The sequence below is a fragment of the Arabidopsis thaliana genome, chromosome 5 (assembly GCF_000001735.4).
Source record: "Arabidopsis thaliana chromosome 5, partial sequence".
Lineage (NCBI taxonomy): Eukaryota > Viridiplantae > Streptophyta > Magnoliopsida > Brassicales > Brassicaceae > Arabidopsis > Arabidopsis thaliana.
Window position 1 is genome coordinate 2,576,898 of NC_003076.8, and position 17,804 is coordinate 2,594,701.

The 17,804-nt window shown below is 36.8% G+C and overlaps 8 protein-coding genes and 1 non-coding gene across 15 annotated transcripts; 6 read left to right on the forward strand and 3 right to left on the reverse strand.

Annotated features, from left to right (window-relative positions):
- Positions 1-108: 108 nt before the first annotated feature.
- Positions 109-1,413, reverse strand: TOM5 (mitochondrial import receptor subunit TOM5-like protein). Its single transcript, NM_120886.3, has 2 exons — positions 1,090-1,413; positions 109-538 (listed from the first exon to the last, which is right to left on the reverse strand). Exons 1-2 carry the CDS (start codon positions 1,174-1,176, stop codon positions 461-463), a joined length of 165 nt encoding a protein of 54 aa, NP_196421.1. The 5' UTR covers positions 1,177-1,413; the 3' UTR covers positions 109-460.
- AT5G08050 (wiskott-aldrich syndrome family protein, putative (DUF1118)) lies at positions 1,314-2,308 on the forward strand. Its single transcript, NM_120887.5, has 2 exons — positions 1,314-1,619; positions 1,690-2,308. The coding sequence occupies exons 1-2, from the start codon at positions 1,521-1,523 to the stop codon at positions 2,065-2,067; spliced, it is 477 nt and encodes a 158-aa protein (NP_196422.1). The 5' UTR covers positions 1,314-1,520; the 3' UTR covers positions 2,068-2,308.
- Positions 2,309-2,503: 195 nt separating this feature from the next.
- On the forward strand, positions 2,504-2,905 carry AT5G08055 (Defensin-like (DEFL) family protein; the record flags this gene model as incomplete). The annotated part of the gene is made up of 2 exons (NM_001036775.1): positions 2,504-2,561; positions 2,718-2,905. 2 exons carry the CDS (start codon positions 2,504-2,506, stop codon positions 2,903-2,905), a joined length of 246 nt encoding a protein of 81 aa, NP_001031852.1.
- A 619-nt stretch (positions 2,906-3,524) lies between these two features.
- AT5G08060 (furry) lies at positions 3,525-5,920 on the forward strand. Its single transcript, NM_120888.5, has 2 exons — positions 3,525-4,090; positions 5,250-5,920. The coding sequence occupies exon 1, from the start codon at positions 3,691-3,693 to the stop codon at positions 4,084-4,086; it is 396 nt and encodes a 131-aa protein (NP_196423.1). The 5' UTR covers positions 3,525-3,690; the 3' UTR covers positions 4,087-4,090; positions 5,250-5,920.
- A 1,540-nt stretch (positions 5,921-7,460) lies between these two features.
- TCP17 (TCP domain protein 17) lies at positions 7,461-9,138 on the forward strand (the record flags this gene model as incomplete). Of its 2 annotated transcripts, NM_001342977.1 has the most annotated exons (2): positions 7,461-7,624; positions 7,975-9,138. In NM_001342977.1, one exon carries the CDS (start codon positions 7,988-7,990, stop codon positions 8,714-8,716), a length of 729 nt encoding a protein of 242 aa, NP_001318505.1. The 2 variants fall into 2 exon arrangements, with proteins under 2 accessions (NP_001318505.1, NP_196424.1); NM_120889.1 differs by lacking the exon at positions 7,461-7,624 and having other exon boundaries at positions 7,988-8,716.
- A 1,790-nt stretch (positions 9,139-10,928) lies between these two features.
- Positions 10,929-11,001, reverse strand: AT5G08075. Its single transcript has one exon. It is a non-coding gene; the product is annotated as a tRNA-Ala (tRNA).
- A 261-nt stretch (positions 11,002-11,262) lies between these two features.
- Positions 11,263-14,509, forward strand: SYP132 (syntaxin of plants 132). Of its 5 annotated transcripts, none has more exons than NM_001342979.1 (14): positions 11,271-11,342; positions 11,475-11,652; positions 11,928-12,029; positions 12,107-12,163; positions 12,413-12,461; positions 12,635-12,723; positions 12,813-12,886; positions 13,051-13,093; positions 13,168-13,228; positions 13,332-13,357; positions 13,439-13,516; positions 13,634-13,714; positions 13,864-13,929; positions 14,039-14,421. In NM_001342979.1, exons 2-14 carry the CDS (start codon positions 11,635-11,637, stop codon positions 14,207-14,209), a joined length of 915 nt encoding a protein of 304 aa, NP_001332203.1. In that variant the 5' UTR covers positions 11,271-11,342; positions 11,475-11,634; the 3' UTR covers positions 14,210-14,421. The 5 variants fall into 5 exon arrangements, with proteins under 5 accessions (NP_568187.1, NP_001332203.1, NP_001318506.1 ...); NM_001203327.1 differs by lacking the exon at positions 11,271-11,342 and adding an exon at positions 12,304-12,336 and having other exon boundaries at positions 11,445-11,652; positions 14,039-14,419; NM_120890.3 differs by having other exon boundaries at positions 11,263-11,652; positions 14,039-14,509.
- Positions 14,510-14,813: 304 nt separating this feature from the next.
- Positions 14,814-16,002, forward strand: AT5G08090 (uncharacterized protein; the record flags this gene model as incomplete). The annotated part of the gene is made up of 2 exons (NM_120891.1): positions 14,814-15,064; positions 15,285-16,002. 2 exons carry the CDS (start codon positions 14,814-14,816, stop codon positions 16,000-16,002), a joined length of 969 nt encoding a protein of 322 aa, NP_196426.1.
- Positions 16,003-16,078: 76 nt separating this feature from the next.
- Positions 16,079-17,804, reverse strand: ASPGA1 (N-terminal nucleophile aminohydrolases (Ntn hydrolases) superfamily protein). Of its 2 annotated transcripts, NM_120892.4 has the most exons (4): positions 17,525-17,804; positions 17,083-17,316; positions 16,905-16,991; positions 16,079-16,806 (listed from the first exon to the last, which is right to left on the reverse strand). In NM_120892.4, exons 1-4 carry the CDS (start codon positions 17,687-17,689, stop codon positions 16,345-16,347), a joined length of 948 nt encoding a protein of 315 aa, NP_196427.1. In that variant the 5' UTR covers positions 17,690-17,804; the 3' UTR covers positions 16,079-16,344. The 2 variants fall into 2 exon arrangements, with proteins under 2 accessions (NP_196427.1, NP_974749.1); NM_203020.2 differs by having other exon boundaries at positions 17,083-17,804.

The following is a 17,804-nucleotide window of genomic DNA, read 5'->3' on the forward strand; positions in this document are numbered from 1 at the left end:
GAATATTCCTCTGAGAAATCTAGTATGCCAATAGAAGATAAACTCCGTGTTGTTTGAAAGTATATTCTTCTTCTATTCACTAGGTTTTAGTTTTACATTTTAAATGATCGCAGATATCATAAGGCAGTGTAGTTTTAGAACGAAGTGAAGTTGCAGATCCAGATTGTATTGCTATGTTCTAGTCTTTTGATCCTTTGTTAATTACAAAATGTACTTGCTTGTCGATCATGACAAGCCAAGTTTGTAAAACAATCTCTGGTTGAATGAAATTGTCGATGATAAAATGCAATCACGAAGCGGTTGTGAATGGAAAATTAACTCTTTTATAGCATCCCAAGACACAAATCAGAAACGAGTTCACACCAATTCTAGAGAAGAAAATACAAGAGTTTGAGAGAGTGAAAACTAAAGAGAGGCTCCTCCATTCTTCTCAAACTCCCATGATCCTCCATTCTTCTTCTCAAACTCCCATGAGATCCCCATAGCTACGCATGAGGACGACTCCTCCTGCAAACATACCAAGTGCTCGCAGAAGTTTCTGCAACCAAAAGGAATTCGTATGAGACAGATTTCGATCCAAATACTTCAAAGGCATGAACTATAATAAACCCTAAATCTCTAAGAGACCCAACATCCCCAAATTCCCATTCGAACATCCAAATACTTCAAAGGCATGAACTTAACTTGTGATTGATAAACCCTAAACCTCTAAGAGACCCAACATTCCCATTCGAACACACAATTTCATAAGAAGAAGACACAGAGATAAGATAAGGTCATCTGATTTGGCCTATCGAAGCATAGGAGAGAAAATCAATCCTACGTTAAATTCTGAAACCCAAAACGAACTCATTAAATTCAATTCCCATTCGAACACACAATTTCATAAGAAAGACAAAAGAATCACATTGTACGCTCAATTGAATCAATTTGTAAATCCTAAACCGTAATTCAAAATCGCTGTACAACTCATTAAATTCAGCCGAAAGCCCAGAATCTAATCATGAAACATACAAGAGAATCGAGACTTCGATATTCAATAGACAATCAAGTCGGAATTAAACGAAAGAGAGAATGTATGAAGGTTACCATGTTCACCGCCCATTTTTGTTCATCATGAACCTCGGAGTGCCAGAGTGCTTTCATCTTTTCGATAGAGACAACGTTGTTCACCATCTTGCTGCTGAAAAATCGAAACTTTTGATCGTCGAAAAAAGAAGAAGCTAGGGCTTTTAAAACGACGAATTGGGATCGGGAAATTTTAGTCGGTTAACTTATTAAGGGTTTACGTTTTGTTTAATTACCAAACTAACCTTTACTAATATACTAATAACCGGTAAAAAGTGATGTGATTTGGATTGATTTCAACCGGAGAAGAGTTAACCACTCGCCGAACGACACGTGTTCAACACAATCCTATTCCTCCTAGCAATCTCAAAGCTTGTGTGATCTACAAGCTCTTGGTTTCTCCATTGAAGAAAAAGCTTTGACAAAACCAGGGAAAGAGACAGAGAGAGATAATGGCGGCTAAACTAATCTGTTCGTCTTTAACAGTGCATTCAATGGCAAATAAGAAGCCATCACCTTCTGCTGCAACAAGAACAATAACCTCAAAGAAGGTAAAAGTTGAAAATCAAAATTTATCTTCTTATATGTCCCAAAATCTAATCTCTTTGTTATGTTTGGCAGAGCACAGCGACTCCACAGGTGAAACTGCTGACAAGAGTCGAGCAGCTCAAGCTTCTGACCAAAGCCGAGAAAGCAGGACTTTTGTCTTTAGCAGAGAAATCAGGTTTCTCTCTATCGACCATCGAGCGTCTTGGATTGCTGACCAAAGCAGAGGAGTTCGGCGTTTTGTCTGCCGCCACAAACCCGGAAACGCCTGGAACGTTATTCACTTTGAGCCTCGGTTTACTCCTTCTTGGACCGGTTTTTGCATATGTGGTTCCTGAAGATTACACTTGGGAAGTAGTGATTCAGGTTCTTGTGGCTCTACTCTCTGTTCTTGGTGGCTCTGCTGCTTTTGCTGCTTCTGGTTTTGTCTCCAATTTGCAGAAATCTGATTAGCCCGATCGTTTTTTTTTTGTATCAAATATATTTACCCGGTGTAGCAAGAGACTTTTCTGCATTTAAGATGAAAACTTTATAATGTATTTGATCTACATTGTATCAACCAGTCATTTTCACTATTTTCTATCTATGTAAATGGTTTCATATACAGAATCCAAGAGAAACGTTTTGAATTTCAATACGTTTACTTATTGTTTTTGTTATGTGCAACAAGAAGAAGTTGTCTGTCACAACAGAACATGAAGGGTTTGAATTTTCCAATAGACTAGACAAAACGTTACAGTATAATTAGCAAAAACAAGTTTTTTTCATCAACAGATCAACTAAAATTGTGGTATCCATTAGGTATAAATAAGAACAACATATATCTTTCTTTTTATCTGAAAACAAACCAAACTTAAACACTTATAAAAATCTAAAAGGACTAGTAACAATGGCCAGTTTGAAAGTTTTTTCTTTTGCTTTGATCCTTGTTCTCACTTTCTCAGTTGGTACGTCTTCTCTCTTATAACTAGGGGTATTTTCTCGAGTGTTTATAACACTAACAAACTTATTTTTGTGTTTCAATACAAACTTGTTACTTTAATTACAAAATTCCATGAACTCATATTAGGCAAAACTGTTTCAATTTTGTGTGATATTGGCAGATGTTGAAGGATATAATGTAGAGAGTGGTGGTTCCTTGTGTTGTAATAACCACCCGAAATTTGGAAAGTGCAACACAAACAATGACAATCAGAGATGTAACCGTTGGTGTCACAATGGATGCGGGAATGGAAAAGGCGATTACTGCAAAGCTATGTCTCACGGAGGACTATGTCATTGTTATTGTTAACTCACAATTAAAAAATTTATGCATGCGTTAATGCGTTTGTTTGATTACTAACATATGTATGAGTATGAAACTATGAATATCCCATGACTTCATAAGTAATAAGACCACAAAGCCAAAGAGTTTATTATATACTCTCAAAATCTCACCCAACTTGATGTCAGTTTCAATTTATAAAGGGCTTTTATAAAACCATGAATCATGTATTCTGTAACATTTTTATAATATAATATAATTGATTTGGTGTTAAAAAAAAAAAAAAATCTCATCACCACATAATCTCAATTTTTGTAACCAAACTAGTAGACTTGGATGTTAAATCTCGGTTTAAATGTTTGACCAATCCACTATCTCAGACCGGTGTAACCAAAGATGTGTAACAAACTCTGTGATGATGAGATTGTTAAGTAGGCCCAAAACTAAAATTGAATCCATACACATATTTCAAAAGAATAATATGTTATTTTGGGCCAACTATAATTGACAAGATATGTAACGATATTTGACTGGAAGTGTAACTATAAAACCTTAGGCCCAACTATAATGGATTCAAATTTTGTATTGGGCCTACTTTAACAATAATCTCATCATCACAGAATCTCAAAATCATTGACGACGTGACGTCTCTCTTCTCTCCGAGTTTTTGTAACCAAAGCAGTACACTGGGAGGTTATTTATCGGTTTAAAGTATTGAACCAATCCAATATATGAGACCGGTTTAATAATCCTTCGATTTCGATTCGAACTTTGGTTTCATCTCCCCAAATCGAAGCGAAGGTCTCTCAACAATGGCGAAATCAGTGTCGACGGCGGCTTCCTCGCTTGTGCAAAACCTTAGGCGGTACATCAAGAAGCCATGGCAGATCACCGGACCTTGCGCTCACCCAGAATACCTCGAAGCTGTTCCAAAGGCGACGGAGTATCGTCTCCGATGCCCCGCTACGATTGATGAAGAAGCAATCGTGCCTTCCTCGGATCCAGAGACCGTATACAACATCGTATACCACGGCAGAGATCAGCGCAGAAACCGCCCACCGATCCGGCGATACGTATTGACGAAGGACAACGTGGTTCAGATGATGAACGAGAAGAAGAGTTTTGACGTCTCGGACTTCCCTAAGGTTTACTTGACCACCACAGTCGAGGAGGATTTGGATACGCGTGGTGGAGGCTACGAGAAATAATCAGGTGATTATCAAATTTGAGTTTTTTTTTTCTTGTGTTCGGATTCATTTGATTATTGGATTATGAGCTGATGTAATCAGGTTTTGGACCTTGTGGTGGATATATTGATTTAGTTTCTTCGTAATGGCATTGGAATTTTCGACTTTAGTTTTAGGGTTCGTATCTAATCTCAAGGCTGACTAGATAACTGTGGGGAATTCTGGATTCTAGATTTGTTGCAGTTAAAGTTTCTTAATTGGAAAATGAATCTTGACTTCTGCAAGGTTGAAATTTTAGGCTTTAGTGTTTTCCCAAGTAATATAGCATGAGTGATGTTGTGATTACCGATTCGTGTAAGGCTCTAGGTGAATGCTTTTGAATTTAGGAATTAGGAATCAAGCTTTGTTATATGGCTAAGTGCATTATTGGCTTCTGGTTTGATTTCTAAAGTTGTACACTTTCTTACCAAGTTCTTTCCGAGTGACTGAATAACGTTTCGATTGGGAATTGGGGATGTCACTTAGTGAAATTGGGGTCATAAGCTAGTGGGCTAGGTCATAACTTAAACTTATGCTCAAGAGTGAGCCATCGTTATACCAATTCGATTCTACTAAATTTACAGTATAGTAAGCTTTTTCTAGGTTTTATGGTCGTTTTTGAAGTATTTTTCTCTCTGTGAGGTTAGAATCCAAACATTGATGAGCAGTTCTAAATTAAAGCTCTTAGGTGGAGGAAGAACATGATGGCATCAGGGGGGGAATTGTTTGGACCTTTTGTCCTGCACTATTAGCTGCAATAGATTTAGAGTTAGTGCATTCTGTGCTTACTGTCATGTTTATTGTAGGTTTTTTCTATTTCTCCCTGTTGCTGTAATTTTCCAGAGAGTGTGAGTTTTCATTTTGGTCTTGACTAGATGAACTTTGTGATGCTCAGGTAGATAGATTGTTTGTATGAAGAGATTTAGCTAGCTTCTGAGTCCTGACCAGTTTTAGCTTGCTACAAGTTAAAACTGCTGCATCTGTTTTAGTAATTCAAATATTCTTGTTTGGTATCGCCTTGCATTCACTTTACTTACTGCAAAAACGCGGGGAAATCTCTGTCTCCAAAAACCCATTTAAATGGCTAGTATTATTTGAGTTTCCATTTATCCAGACTGAGTATGAAAATTTATCCTTCTTTGCAGGTTTTTTGCTCATCTCGTCTTTCTCTTGTAACGTACTGATGGGGGAAAGACTGCGCGTGACACATCTCTACCGACAAAAAATATCTCCCTTGTTTGATTATTCAATAAGATATCTAGTAGCTTTATGAACTACAAAACACTTCATTTTCCTTCACAAGAAACAGATTGTTGTTCAGTTGTATTCCCTATCTTTATGATGAACCCGTGATCGTGATTGTTTCAAGTCTGAGTGATTTAGAAATGGTTAATAATGTAATACAAAGAGAGAACCAGTTAGTAGTAGTCTCTGTGTTCTTGGGGACCCTTTCTTCTCTCCATCAGTGACTACCTTTCTTCTCTGCATCAGTGACTAAGAAGAAGGAGAAGAAGCAGAAACACTATGTCTCCATCAATTTGTGTTTTTATGAATTTTACCCCAAACTACTGTTTCTTTCACCTTTTGCTCCTGTCTCTTGCAAGGACATGTCACTATTTCTCTCTCTCGGCATGAGCCTTTTGCATTTACTGCCGTACAGACCGAGAACGACGGCTCAGGAATTTGGGTCCAAAATGTGTCTGTGTGTAAGTGACATGCATACGTCATCATATGCACGTATTCCAACTTTTGGTCTAAACTGGGACACATGAGCGTTTCAATTGCACTCTGTGTTACCGTTTTGCACTCATTGTGGTTACCGTTTTGCACTCATTGTGGTTACAGCTAGGTTGTGTGACCAAACTTAATAAGATTCTCTAGCGATCAGAGAATATGGTCCGGTTTGCAGTGGTAAAAGATAAGCAGGGTTTACTTGAAATTGATTGTGGTTTTAGGACAAATCAGTTTGAAATCATTCGTTTGAGCTTCTAACCGCTTATTTCAAGTCCAAGTATCCAATTCAATATTGGTAACCGAATTAAAGGTTCGTTTTTAACCGCCATCACTAGTATGTGATCTACCGCTAGTATGTAATGTATTTGACCTCTATGAAATTGGAATCGTTCATACTTAACAAATTTCTAGGAAAAAAGGTTAAAACTATTTTCTTGTATATGCTTCAATCGTCTTGAAGATTACATAATCCAACGCACTAAAGGCTAATAAATTTTTGAAACTGAAGTCCAATCATCGTTATCTACTTCAGCCGACCTTAGGTCCCAACTAGAGAAACTTCTCAATCTCTGATTCTCTGATACACATACGCAGAGGTCTACTTATACACATTGTATACAAGCAGCTAATAATTAGTCATAAATTGTGAAACGTTTAAAAGAAAAGTAAAACAGTTTATTATAAGATATATAGTGAAATTTGGCAGTATGGCAAGAATTCACTCATTGATATAAAACCCCAATGTCATTGTTATTGAATTACAAGAATTCTTATGAAATTTAATAATTATATTTTTGTTATATGAAATTCTGTTATTGTGATATCCTGACAGTGTATATAAATAATGCTTAAAAGAATGAACTAGATATCTCACTGCCATGCAAATTATATAGTGGTCCACCATGAATCTGTATATAAGCATATTACATATCTAAGATGCTTTATTTTAACAAAAAAAAACATGTACTCTTTAATTTGGTCCATCCTCCATCTAAGACCAACCATTTTAGCTGTCAATCTATTTGCCTACTATAATATGTACAGTATTATGGAGCTCAATTGGGATCATCTCACGAAGAAAATCGAAAGGAAACCCCTAATTTTTAAAAGTTTTGGGTCTTAACATTTACTGATGCACATCACATACTATATATAATGGAATTTGCCCTATACCAAATGTAATGTATAAGTTGGTTCTCAGTAATTTTGAACTATTGTTTCGAATGATATATAGCAAAAGATCCATATGTAGTGTGTAATGAAAATGTAATTTTCTTACATTAGTATTTTCTATTGAATGGAGTCAAAGATATCGTTAAGAATGATCGTATGCATCATCAAGATTCAGGACTAGACATTCTAAAGAATGATCTCTAAGTAAGTAGATACATGTGTACACATTTTGATTATGTATATGTGTATCAGTGTATGTATATGTTTTTATTTATTATCTACTATTAGTATGGGTGATTAATGAAAATCATAGCATCTTTCTTTCCGTCAGAAAACATGTGGATAAGAGTGTCTATAGTCTACACACTACACAAATTGCTCTTTATACCTAACTAAAACCCTAGGGATTGGAGCGTATATATATATAGATATCATTTCTTGCTCAGCCTCAACCATATGTTATATTATACACTTTTAGTTTTAGATAACGAGAGAGAATAAATTATAACTGTTCATCATCTCGGTTCTTATCATTTTCCTCAACCTACGTGACAAAGAACTCACTCGATCTGTCTAAACCCAACGACTTCGTCAAGCTTACCAGTTTTTCTGTGTAAGATTAATCATCTTTTTTTCTTGCAGTAATATAATTTGAAACCTTTGTTTTCCTCTTTGGATCCTCAGATCTTCCTATTGATTCAATTGTAATCTATTTCGATTTGAGAATCACTTTCCTTTGATCTTTTTTAAGTATATATACACAAAATATCTAGTAAATTAAATTAATATGCAGTTCGAGTAATATACGTTTTCTTGATCTTAATAGGTTTTTGTTATTTACTCTATTGAAGTTGCTTTCATCTAATTAAAGTGATCACGCTTCCCAAAAATCCACAAACATTCCGAATTTGAACACTTTGTGATGACAATATTGATTTTGTTCATCTGTTTTTTGTTTTTTAGATCGACAGAGGACATGGGAATAAAAAAAGAAGATCAGAAAAGTTCCTTGTCCTTGTTGACGCAACGATGGAATAATCCGAGGATCGTGCGAGTCTCCCGAGCATTTGGAGGCAAAGATAGACACAGCAAAGTGTGCACAGTTCGTGGTCTCCGAGACAGGAGGATAAGGTTGTCGGTGATGACAGCGATCCAAGTCTACGACCTTCAAGAACGATTAGGGCTGAGTCAGCCTAGCAAAGTCATTGATTGGCTCTTAGAAGTTGCCAAAAACGACGTCGATTTGCTTCCTCCTTTGCAATTCCCACCTGGTTTTCACCAACTTAACCCTAATCTCACCGGCCTTGGAGAATCTTTTCCCGGGGTCTTCGATCTTGGAAGAACACAGAGAGAAGCTTTGGATCTTGAGAAAAGGAAATGGGTTAATCTTGATCATGTGTTTGATCACATCGATCATCACAACCATTTCTCGAATTCAATCCAGAGCAACAAGCTTTATTTCCCTACAATTACTTCGTCTAGCAGCTCTTATCACTACAACCTTGGACATCTCCAACAGTCACTACTAGACCAATCTGGTAACGTCACTGTCGCATTTTCTAATAACTATAATAATAATAATCTCAATCCTCCGGCGGCGGAAACTATGAGTTCTCTATTCCCAACAAGGTACCCTTCGTTTCTCGGTGGTGGTCAACTTCAACTCTTTAGTAGCACAAGCTCACAACCAGACCATATCGAGTAGTTCCAGCTGCAGATTATTTTTAGACGATCTTTAACAAGTTGAAGAATTCAAGTCATGTGACATGTAAGGCATTTACTATATGTACATAGAGAGAGGGAGATTTATATGGTTTAATGGTTATTGTTGGATTGATTAATCGTCACATGCGTGTATTTATAGTAGACAGTCTTATTAAAGATTATATAATAGACGCCAAATCTGATGCGAGCAAAGGTACATATTCATAATTCATGTTGTGATTGAGTTGGTAGAATATCTAATTCATTGTACCGCTACAATCAATATAAATAATATCTCTCATACAAACTTTTCACATTTGTATGTAAAGTTTGTAGTGCCTAAATATGCTATAACACAGGCCTCATTGCACGCCAAACCCTAGCTTGTACTCATATGTCCACAACCACATGCATGTGTAGTATACAAGGAACACAACACATATGATATCATCTACAAATAGAAATAAACACACTCATACACACAATGACACAAATATACGTTGTATGTATATATTTTGGGCTTAACATGTAAACTAATCGAACCGAATATTTATTTTCTTACATTTCCGAAACCAAATATGCCGCAAAAGCATTATTGAACCTATTGGAAGGATTTACGACAACTAAAACGTTTTATCCTGAATATTCATATATAGGTATATGATTTGTTGTAGCAGCTTTCCGGTAATTGGATTAATGTAAAGTGAGTAGAATCATATACTCCAACCAACAACTAGCTATATAGAGATAGATTTAGGTGATGAGTATTGCCTTATTGGGATTGGCGAATGAGAGAAGGAAAATGAGAAGAAGATGAGGCAGTTAAGACAGCAACTGAATCTGCAGTCAAGTCAAGCACTGATCCCTATATATCTTCTTTTAATTATTCTTCTTTTTTTCTTTTCTCTTTTGTCGATCCTCTTTTCACTTTCTATTAATTCTCTTTCCCTCACACATAATATACCATGGTAAATTCGAAAACACATAAACTTTATCTTTGGATTCTTCTTTGTATGCGTTTTAAAATCTACTCCAAACAATTAAGATGATGGCTAGTTACTGAAGGTTTGATACTGCGTACCTTGTTTTCGTAGGCATGCGCTTGACCGACCACAATACCTTTTTTATTTTTCGTAAAATCTTTGAATTGTATGAGAAATTTATATCAAATTGGATATAAAATGGTCCACATGACTACAAAATTTGCTTCCATCAACGGCATGGTTCAAATTTAGGTGAGGAACAAAATAATATAGAGACAAAAAGGGATTCACACGTTGTTTCATTTTCACACAAGTCACTCACTTACTTATACATATATAGGCATGCGCAAATCCTTCTTCTTTTTCTCCCTTTTCCCCCACCTATCTTCCCTTTCTTGTTGCTACTACTTTTTCTTATTTCACATCATTTATATATACATCAGTATAAAACCATTGTTCTATTTTACAAATAACGAATTTCAACTCTGGACGTTTAACTTTTTTCATATATTTTGTAGATGAAGAACTAAAAGAGGTGTAGAAATTCACTCACTTACTTGGTTAAGTGGCCTCGGAAGACGTAGAATTACTGCGATCAAATACTGTCTCTTATAATATTACTATATATACGCTTTATAAGAAAATATATTTTTATTTTTTTACTATGCAGCTCAGTCTATCCAATTGATGCGATTATTACGCACACTACATGGGGCTCCTACTAAAAGGATTTGCCTATTTGGGCGAGTCTAAAGGATCAATTGTATTTCATCATAAACAAATGGAAACAAATATGATATGCCGAATCTTCTAACCTTAGAAATTGGCTCCATGACATTAAAAATAACCAAAAATATGTTCTTCCGTAGATCACCAAATTTTTTTTGGGTGGTATATGGAAAACTGTCAACATTAATTCTATTCTGATTTCTGATTTATGTTGTATTTTTTTTTTTATATATAAAATAAAACAGTTTTCTGGTACATTACAAATGTTATAATAATGATCAAATCCATACAATTAAATAGGAAGATTATCATTCATGTTTTTAATCTTTAAATCACAATTATTGTCCATTAATCCTGACCATATTTATTAGGGACTAGTTTTTATCACTTTAATGTATTTTGGTAAGAGATCCTACAAAATTTAAAAGCATATCGGACGTAAATGTTTCATGCCTGGATGTAACACGTGTAAATAAAAAAGACAACTGATATTTTAAAAAATGGAGGTGCGGGGAATCGAACCCCGTGCCTCTCGCATGCGAAGCGAGCGCTCTACCATATGAGCTACACCCCCTTTTTGTTGATATCAGTCACTGACAATTCATTCTTAAATAAACTATCCGAGAATATCCGCCGTTGCATCACACGGGTCCGTCCACACGCATATAAATGTCTGATATTCCGAAATCGACTGCTCACATTCCTTAGGTGTATCGGCGTCAGTGCACATGAGTCGCACATGATGATATTCCTCACGTGATATGAAATGACTTAATTACCCTTTTCTTTTTTTTCCTAATATATTACCGGCCGCGAAAGGAAAGTTGTCTTTAGCTGGACAAGGACGGCTTGTCGGAAAATTCCTTGTTTTACACTACCAAACCGAACCGTTCAAGATTTGGTTTCGGTTTACAGGTATTAACTGTTGTTCGATTCTCGGTTAAGTTAGGTTTTCGAACAATAAACCGATCGGTTTGGACATTAAAATCCCTAGATTGATTACTCAATTTCTTCTTCTCTCCTCTCATTATTTTGCTTGAGCCACAGATCCGTTTCTCCTCTCGATTTGTCTTCTTCACTCAGTTTCTCGCTTGTTCTGTCAAAGATCGAAACTTTCCGGCGTCTATTGTCTTCGCACTATTGCACTCGTCTTCTTCTTCGTTCTTGGTGTGAACCGAAACTAAATTCTATCTTTTTGCTCTACACGATGAACGATCTTCTGAAGGTGAGAGTTATTTCTTCTTTAGCTCCTTGTAGAATATTAGGGTTTTGTTGAGTTTGAATTGCGTTGATCATCTAATGTGGATGCTGATTTCCAAAATTGAGACTTTTTTTTTAAAACATCTTCTTTTGGTTTTCGTCTTACATTACTGATATAATTCAATCATGAATGCCGACCACTGTTGATAATACTATCTGTTTATTGGATCTTACATTTATCTATAAGGGTTTATTATGTCAATCGATTGTTGTGTTAATTTTGATGGCTTTTGTTTATAGGGTTCGTTTGAGCTTCCCAGAGGTCAATCTTCTAGAGAAGGAGATGTTGAACTAGGGGAACAACAAGGTGGAGATCAAGGATTGGAAGATTTTTTCAAAAAGGTAATCTAAAAAGAAAGAGTGTATCTAATTTTCCTTACCAATCGGTGTACCTAAGTGTTTCCTCTTTGTCTTGCTAGGTTCAAGTGATTGACAAACAGTATGATAAGCTAGACAAGCTTCTAAAGAAACTGCAGGTACAAACCAATGACTTTCTTACCTTACGCTACAATTTTCTTCATGAAACGCAGTGTTATATATAGTATGAATGCATCAAAAGAAGAGTAAGAACTTTCATTGCATATTGTCTACGATGATTGTTGGAATTCCTTTAAAGATTTATGATTCTGTGGCTTCTCAGTTGCCCTGTGTTTTTATGCTAAATCACATGTTTCAGTTGTGACTATTCAATTTTACTGAAGTGGTTGTTGTTGTAAACCCTATAGGCTTCCCATGAGGAGTCAAAATCTGTGACCAAAGCTCCTGCCATGAAGGGTAATTTTTTTTTATTTTCTACATGTTTTTGTATGCATATTTTTCCGGAACTAGTACAAGCTAGTGAAAGTAATTAGGAATTTGTTGACTAGCGTTAGGATTAATGTTAGTGATTTACTATAATCTTACATATGGTTTGGTGTGTTGTGTGTTTCTCCTTATGTATTGGACAGCGATAAAGAAGACAATGGAAAAAGACGTTGATGAAGTTGGAAGTATTGCCCGTTTCATAAAGGGGAAACTCGAGGAGTTGGACAGAGAGGTAGGATCACTGGCTCTTTTATCCTTTAGTTAGACAGTTGATTGAATATATATGTTTCTTTTTGTATGACTCTCATTCAAATGTTGTAGAACTTGGCAAATAGACAAAAACCTGGATGTGCAAAAGGATCTGGTGTGGATCGATCAAGAACAGCAACAACACTGTGAGCATTCTTATTTTTCAATAAGATAATTTATTCTGACACCTTTGTTTTTAGGGTAGGGTTCAGCTGTTGTTAATTCAAATGCTGTAGAACTTGGTAAACAGATAATGTATATATAAATATTCTTTGGTATGACCTTTATGAGCTTTCATTCTGTGCAACAGTTCCTTAAAGAAGAAGTTGAAAGACAAGATGGCCGAGTTTCAGGTAGGAAGGAATGATTAACTATTCAAAAGTTTATGGAAACTGTTATTCTAAACTAAGATTGCGACTTGTTCTAGGTTCTACGAGAGAACATTCAACAAGAGTATCGCGATGTTGTTGATAGGCGAGTTTATACAGGTATGTATGTTGATGTTATGGTATTGCTTTATTCATTGCCTTCTACCGTAACAATAGTACCGTTTCTTCTCGCTTATTATTTTGTGTGTTTTCCTTGAATTAGTAACTGGGGAGCGGGCGGATGAAGATGTAAGTAAAGTAGTCTCTGAGTGTTGTTATGCTCTCAGAAGTTTGAATAAAACTCATGCTTGACCATTTCTTGTTTTTCAGACTATTGATGAATTGATTGAAACTGGAAACAGCGAACAGATCTTCCAGAAAGCGATTCAGGAGCAAGGAAGAGGACAGGTTCGAGCTATTCCGTTTAATTGTGAAGCAAAATGCTTTGGACATGTTGACATTTTATTATGTGTCAAGAAATAATACAACATTAAATCTTGCAAAAATGTTGAATGTTCCTCCCAGGTAATGGACACCTTGGCGGAAATCCAAGAACGTCATGATGCTGTCAGAGACTTGGAAAAGAAACTTCTTGACTTACAACAAGTATGTTGGATTTCATATTTCCTTATGAACATCTTTGAACCAGAGTTTGATGCAATCTGTTAATCAAACATTTTTTTCTTCGTCTGTTAAGTCGTTGTATGAATTCATTCGCCTAAAGACAGATCTAAGAGGTTCCCCTTTTCTTGCAGATATTCTTGGATATGGCAGTTTTGGTTGATGCACAAGGAGAAATGCTTGACAATATAGAATCTCAGGTAATTTGGTACTTTTTCTACAATAGAGTCGTTACCTTTCAAAAACTAAGTAGTCTAAAGATCAAGGCACTGTAATAGTACATACTGATGGGATTTGTGGCAAATATAGGTGTCAAGTGCAGTAGATCACGTGCAATCGGGAAACACGGCACTTCAAAGAGCAAAGAGCTTGCAGAAGAACTCAAGAAAATGGATGTGTATTGCAATTATCATCCTCCTCATTGTGGTTGCAGTGATCGTTGTTGGTGTTCTCAAGCCTTGGAAAAACAAGAGTGCTTGAGGAAAGAAAGAATGTACAAAAGAATATCAAATCCTTATTCACGGCTTTGAGTGAGAGTGTTTTGTTTATGATGTGTGTTTTTTTTTTTACCAAGAAACGAAAAAAAAAAGAAACAAAATTCTACATTCTTTTAATTGGATCAAACAAACCAATTTCCCCTTATGATTGTGCAATTTCACGTGGATTAAAGGAGGTACTTCTAATTATTTCAATTTCTATGTTTTGTGTTTGCGTTATTTACAAGACATGAAAATATAAAAATGTTTTGTACTGGGTAATTTTGTCAATTGCAAATATCAAACGTAAGAGAAGAATGTTTTCGTTTGCGTTTAGGAAAAAAACTAACTATTATCAAAAGCTTAGAACATGCATGTAAAAGATGATAAGAAAAAGTCATAATATATTCTATATCTTGTAAGTTGTAACAGACTACAAAACAAGTGTTTATCCTCAACCTAATTAACTTTTATTTCGCCTTTTTTATTATTGAAACAATTAGGTTAAAAACCTAAAACCTCAGCCGCCGAAAATGAATACATAATTTATATATATATACTGAGCTAGGGATAAAAGAATGAAAGAAAACTAGAGACAAAAGTTAACCATGAGCGGTAAAGGCTTCGAAGAAGACAACCAAACACTTGAAATCTTGAGGCTCGCGTTGGGGTGGACCAAGAGTGAAATCTACGTGTTAACGATGCACTGGCTCATTGTCGGCGTCGAGATGTACTTGTTCTGGCCTTTATATCCAAATTTCCCACACGTTTGGGGAGATAGTGTTATGGGAATGGTGATGATTCAATACGTTACTGGCGTGATAAGCTATGCTTCGATGTCGCATCCTTTAACAGCCCTGTTAGGACGCGTTAGCCATCTAAGTGGTAATGTTGCCATTGCCATGCTTTTGTTCCATACCGTTTCTCACCACATCGTTCTATGGATTGCAATACCTTCTTCTTTATGGCTCGGTTCCGTTTTGCTCTTTACTTTGGTTGATTCATTCTGTATCATAAACTCATCCCCACCTGAACAATATCAGCTTTTATGTTAGGGTTTTTATTTTGATTATCTTGAGAACTTTTTCTCATATAGCTACTAGATACGTTTATCTCTACTCTATCTATATTACTTCCTCTGTCGCGTACATCCTCTTCCTGATCGTCGCTGAAGTCGAAGACAACGTGTCGGTCGATTGGATTAGTCATATGCTTGGATTGTTGGCTCTAGCATTCCTCGTAGCAATTGTGTCCGTGGAATTCGCAATTGGATTTGGTTCTTTTACCAGTCTTGTTTGTTTCTGGTATATCGTGAAACACTTCAAGGAAAAGGAAACCCTAGATCCGTCGTTAGCCCCAATTTCAAGCAGCTCAGAGAAGTTAAATCTTGTTATCTTGATGGCTCTTGGAGGAGCCATTGTGTTTGTCCAGATTGGATTAGCTATGGGACTTGAGCAAACTAAACTTTCCCCGATTTATTTTGGATTCTCGTTTGCTTCCTATGTTTTCTTCCGATTCATTGAAGTGTTGGAAGGGAACATCACCGTCAAATCAATCTCTGCTCATATCAGCCGTTGTGCAGGAATACTCAGTCTTTGTTTCTTCGTCGGATTGATTTCTCAAGAGTTTGCTATAGGTATCTTCGTCTCTACCCTTGTGTTACTCTTGCTCTACCTTTGCAAGAGTTGGTGCAAGAGTTGGTTGACCAATCCAACTGCCCAAGACTTGGCCGACGAAGTTCAGACGCTTCTCCAATTCGAAGATATCCCTCATTCCAGCGGTGGTGAAATCGTATAAATAGTTTTTGTTGGGTCAAAACATTTAAGTCCTTTTTTTTTTGCTATTATGTTGGATAAAGGCCATATTATAGTCTACGGGCCGGTGAAAATGAAAGCCCAAATAGAACCATTAAACAAACAGTGATTGTTACTTTGCTTGTTTTTTTCTAACAATTTTTGATCCGAAAACCCATCATTCCAAACCGAACAATCCTAGACCGAAATCATCAAACCAAATCCGAAGAACTAAAATACTGCAAGACTGAGTCATATAAGGTTACAACTTACAAACTGAAACTAAAGAAGAAGATTAAACAGAGTTGCTTAATAATAGACAAAGCCATTCCTTCGTCTAGTGATTTCAATTGTTTGGCCAGATTGCGATCTCAGAGTAACCATCTTCGCTAGCACAAGCCCTGAACATTCCGGTAGTGTTAAACGGCATTGTGACTTCACCATTGGCAGAGACAGCAACGAGTCCACAGCTTCCTCTGGGAACAGATTGGTCAACAACATAAGCCGCTGCCTCAGTCAAAGACAAGCCTTTATATTCCATGAGTGCAGCCACGTCTCTAGCCACGGTTCCACGGATGATATCCTCTCCTTTACCTGTGGCTGAGATGGCACAAAGGTGGTTAGCGTAAGTTCCTGCGCCAATGACTGGCGTATCCCCAATTCTGCCAACCATTTTGTTGACATAACCGCCCGTTGATGTAGCCGAAGCTAGATTTCCAGCACTGTCCACAGCTACACATCCGACCGTTCCTATTTGGCTGTCACCGCAATTGTCCGGTACTTTCGGACTAGGGACTGTGTAATCCAACTGTAATCAAGGAATTTAAAGATCGTTAAGAAGCACAAGGCAAGGGGAGGATTATATCATCATTTGATGAACACAAACCTCGAGAAAAAACATAGTACCTGGACTCGATTGAATTCTTTGGCCTGCTTTAGCCTTGCAATGTTTTCAGGAGTTATGAAATGGCTAGAATCTACCGTCTCAACACCCTATAAAACCGGAATCCATGGAAAGATCTACAATGAGCAGAGTTTAATAATCAATACAAGTCACCAAAAGAAGAGAGTAGAATACACTGACATGTGCTCTTGCAAAAGCTTCAGCAGCATCGAATGCAAGATATATATGAGGAGTTTTCTCCATGACGAGGCGAGCTAAAGAAATGGGATTAACAACAGTGGTCAAGCCGGAGACAGCTCCACATCTTTTGGTTTTACCGTCCATAATGGAAGCTTCCATTTCAACAGTGCCTTGTGCAGTTAAGACAGATCCTTTACCCGCATTGAAGTCCGGGTGGTTCTCAAGTTCACGAACCTTACAAATGGTGATCGTATCAAATTTGGGACTAGTTAACTGATCACTAGAGAGAGTGAGTTTTAAAAATAAATCTAAAATTGGTTCCGAATTCTCTGTTTCGTCATCGATTATTCCAAACTCTAGACAAAATTATCAAAACGCATGGATCCGACCAGCTGCCATATGCCAAAGAAAAAAAAACAATTATCGAGAAAGAGAGGCGTACGACAAGTTCGGCGACGTCCAAGGGAGGCTTGCCGGATTTGAGGGCGGAGATGCCAAGATCGAGGCAGTGACGGAGGGCGCTCTCACGAGGGATACGTCGCTCGTCGGGGAGATCGATCGGAATGTCTCCGGCACCGCCGTGTAGCGCAATCGCCCACCCCACCATCTTCCGCCGTATAACTTAAAGACACGTTGGCTCACTTTTCCCAGACTATTTTAAAGCCTTTTAGTTACAGATCTTTTCAGATTCAAACTTTATATTATTATTGAATTACAAGTTT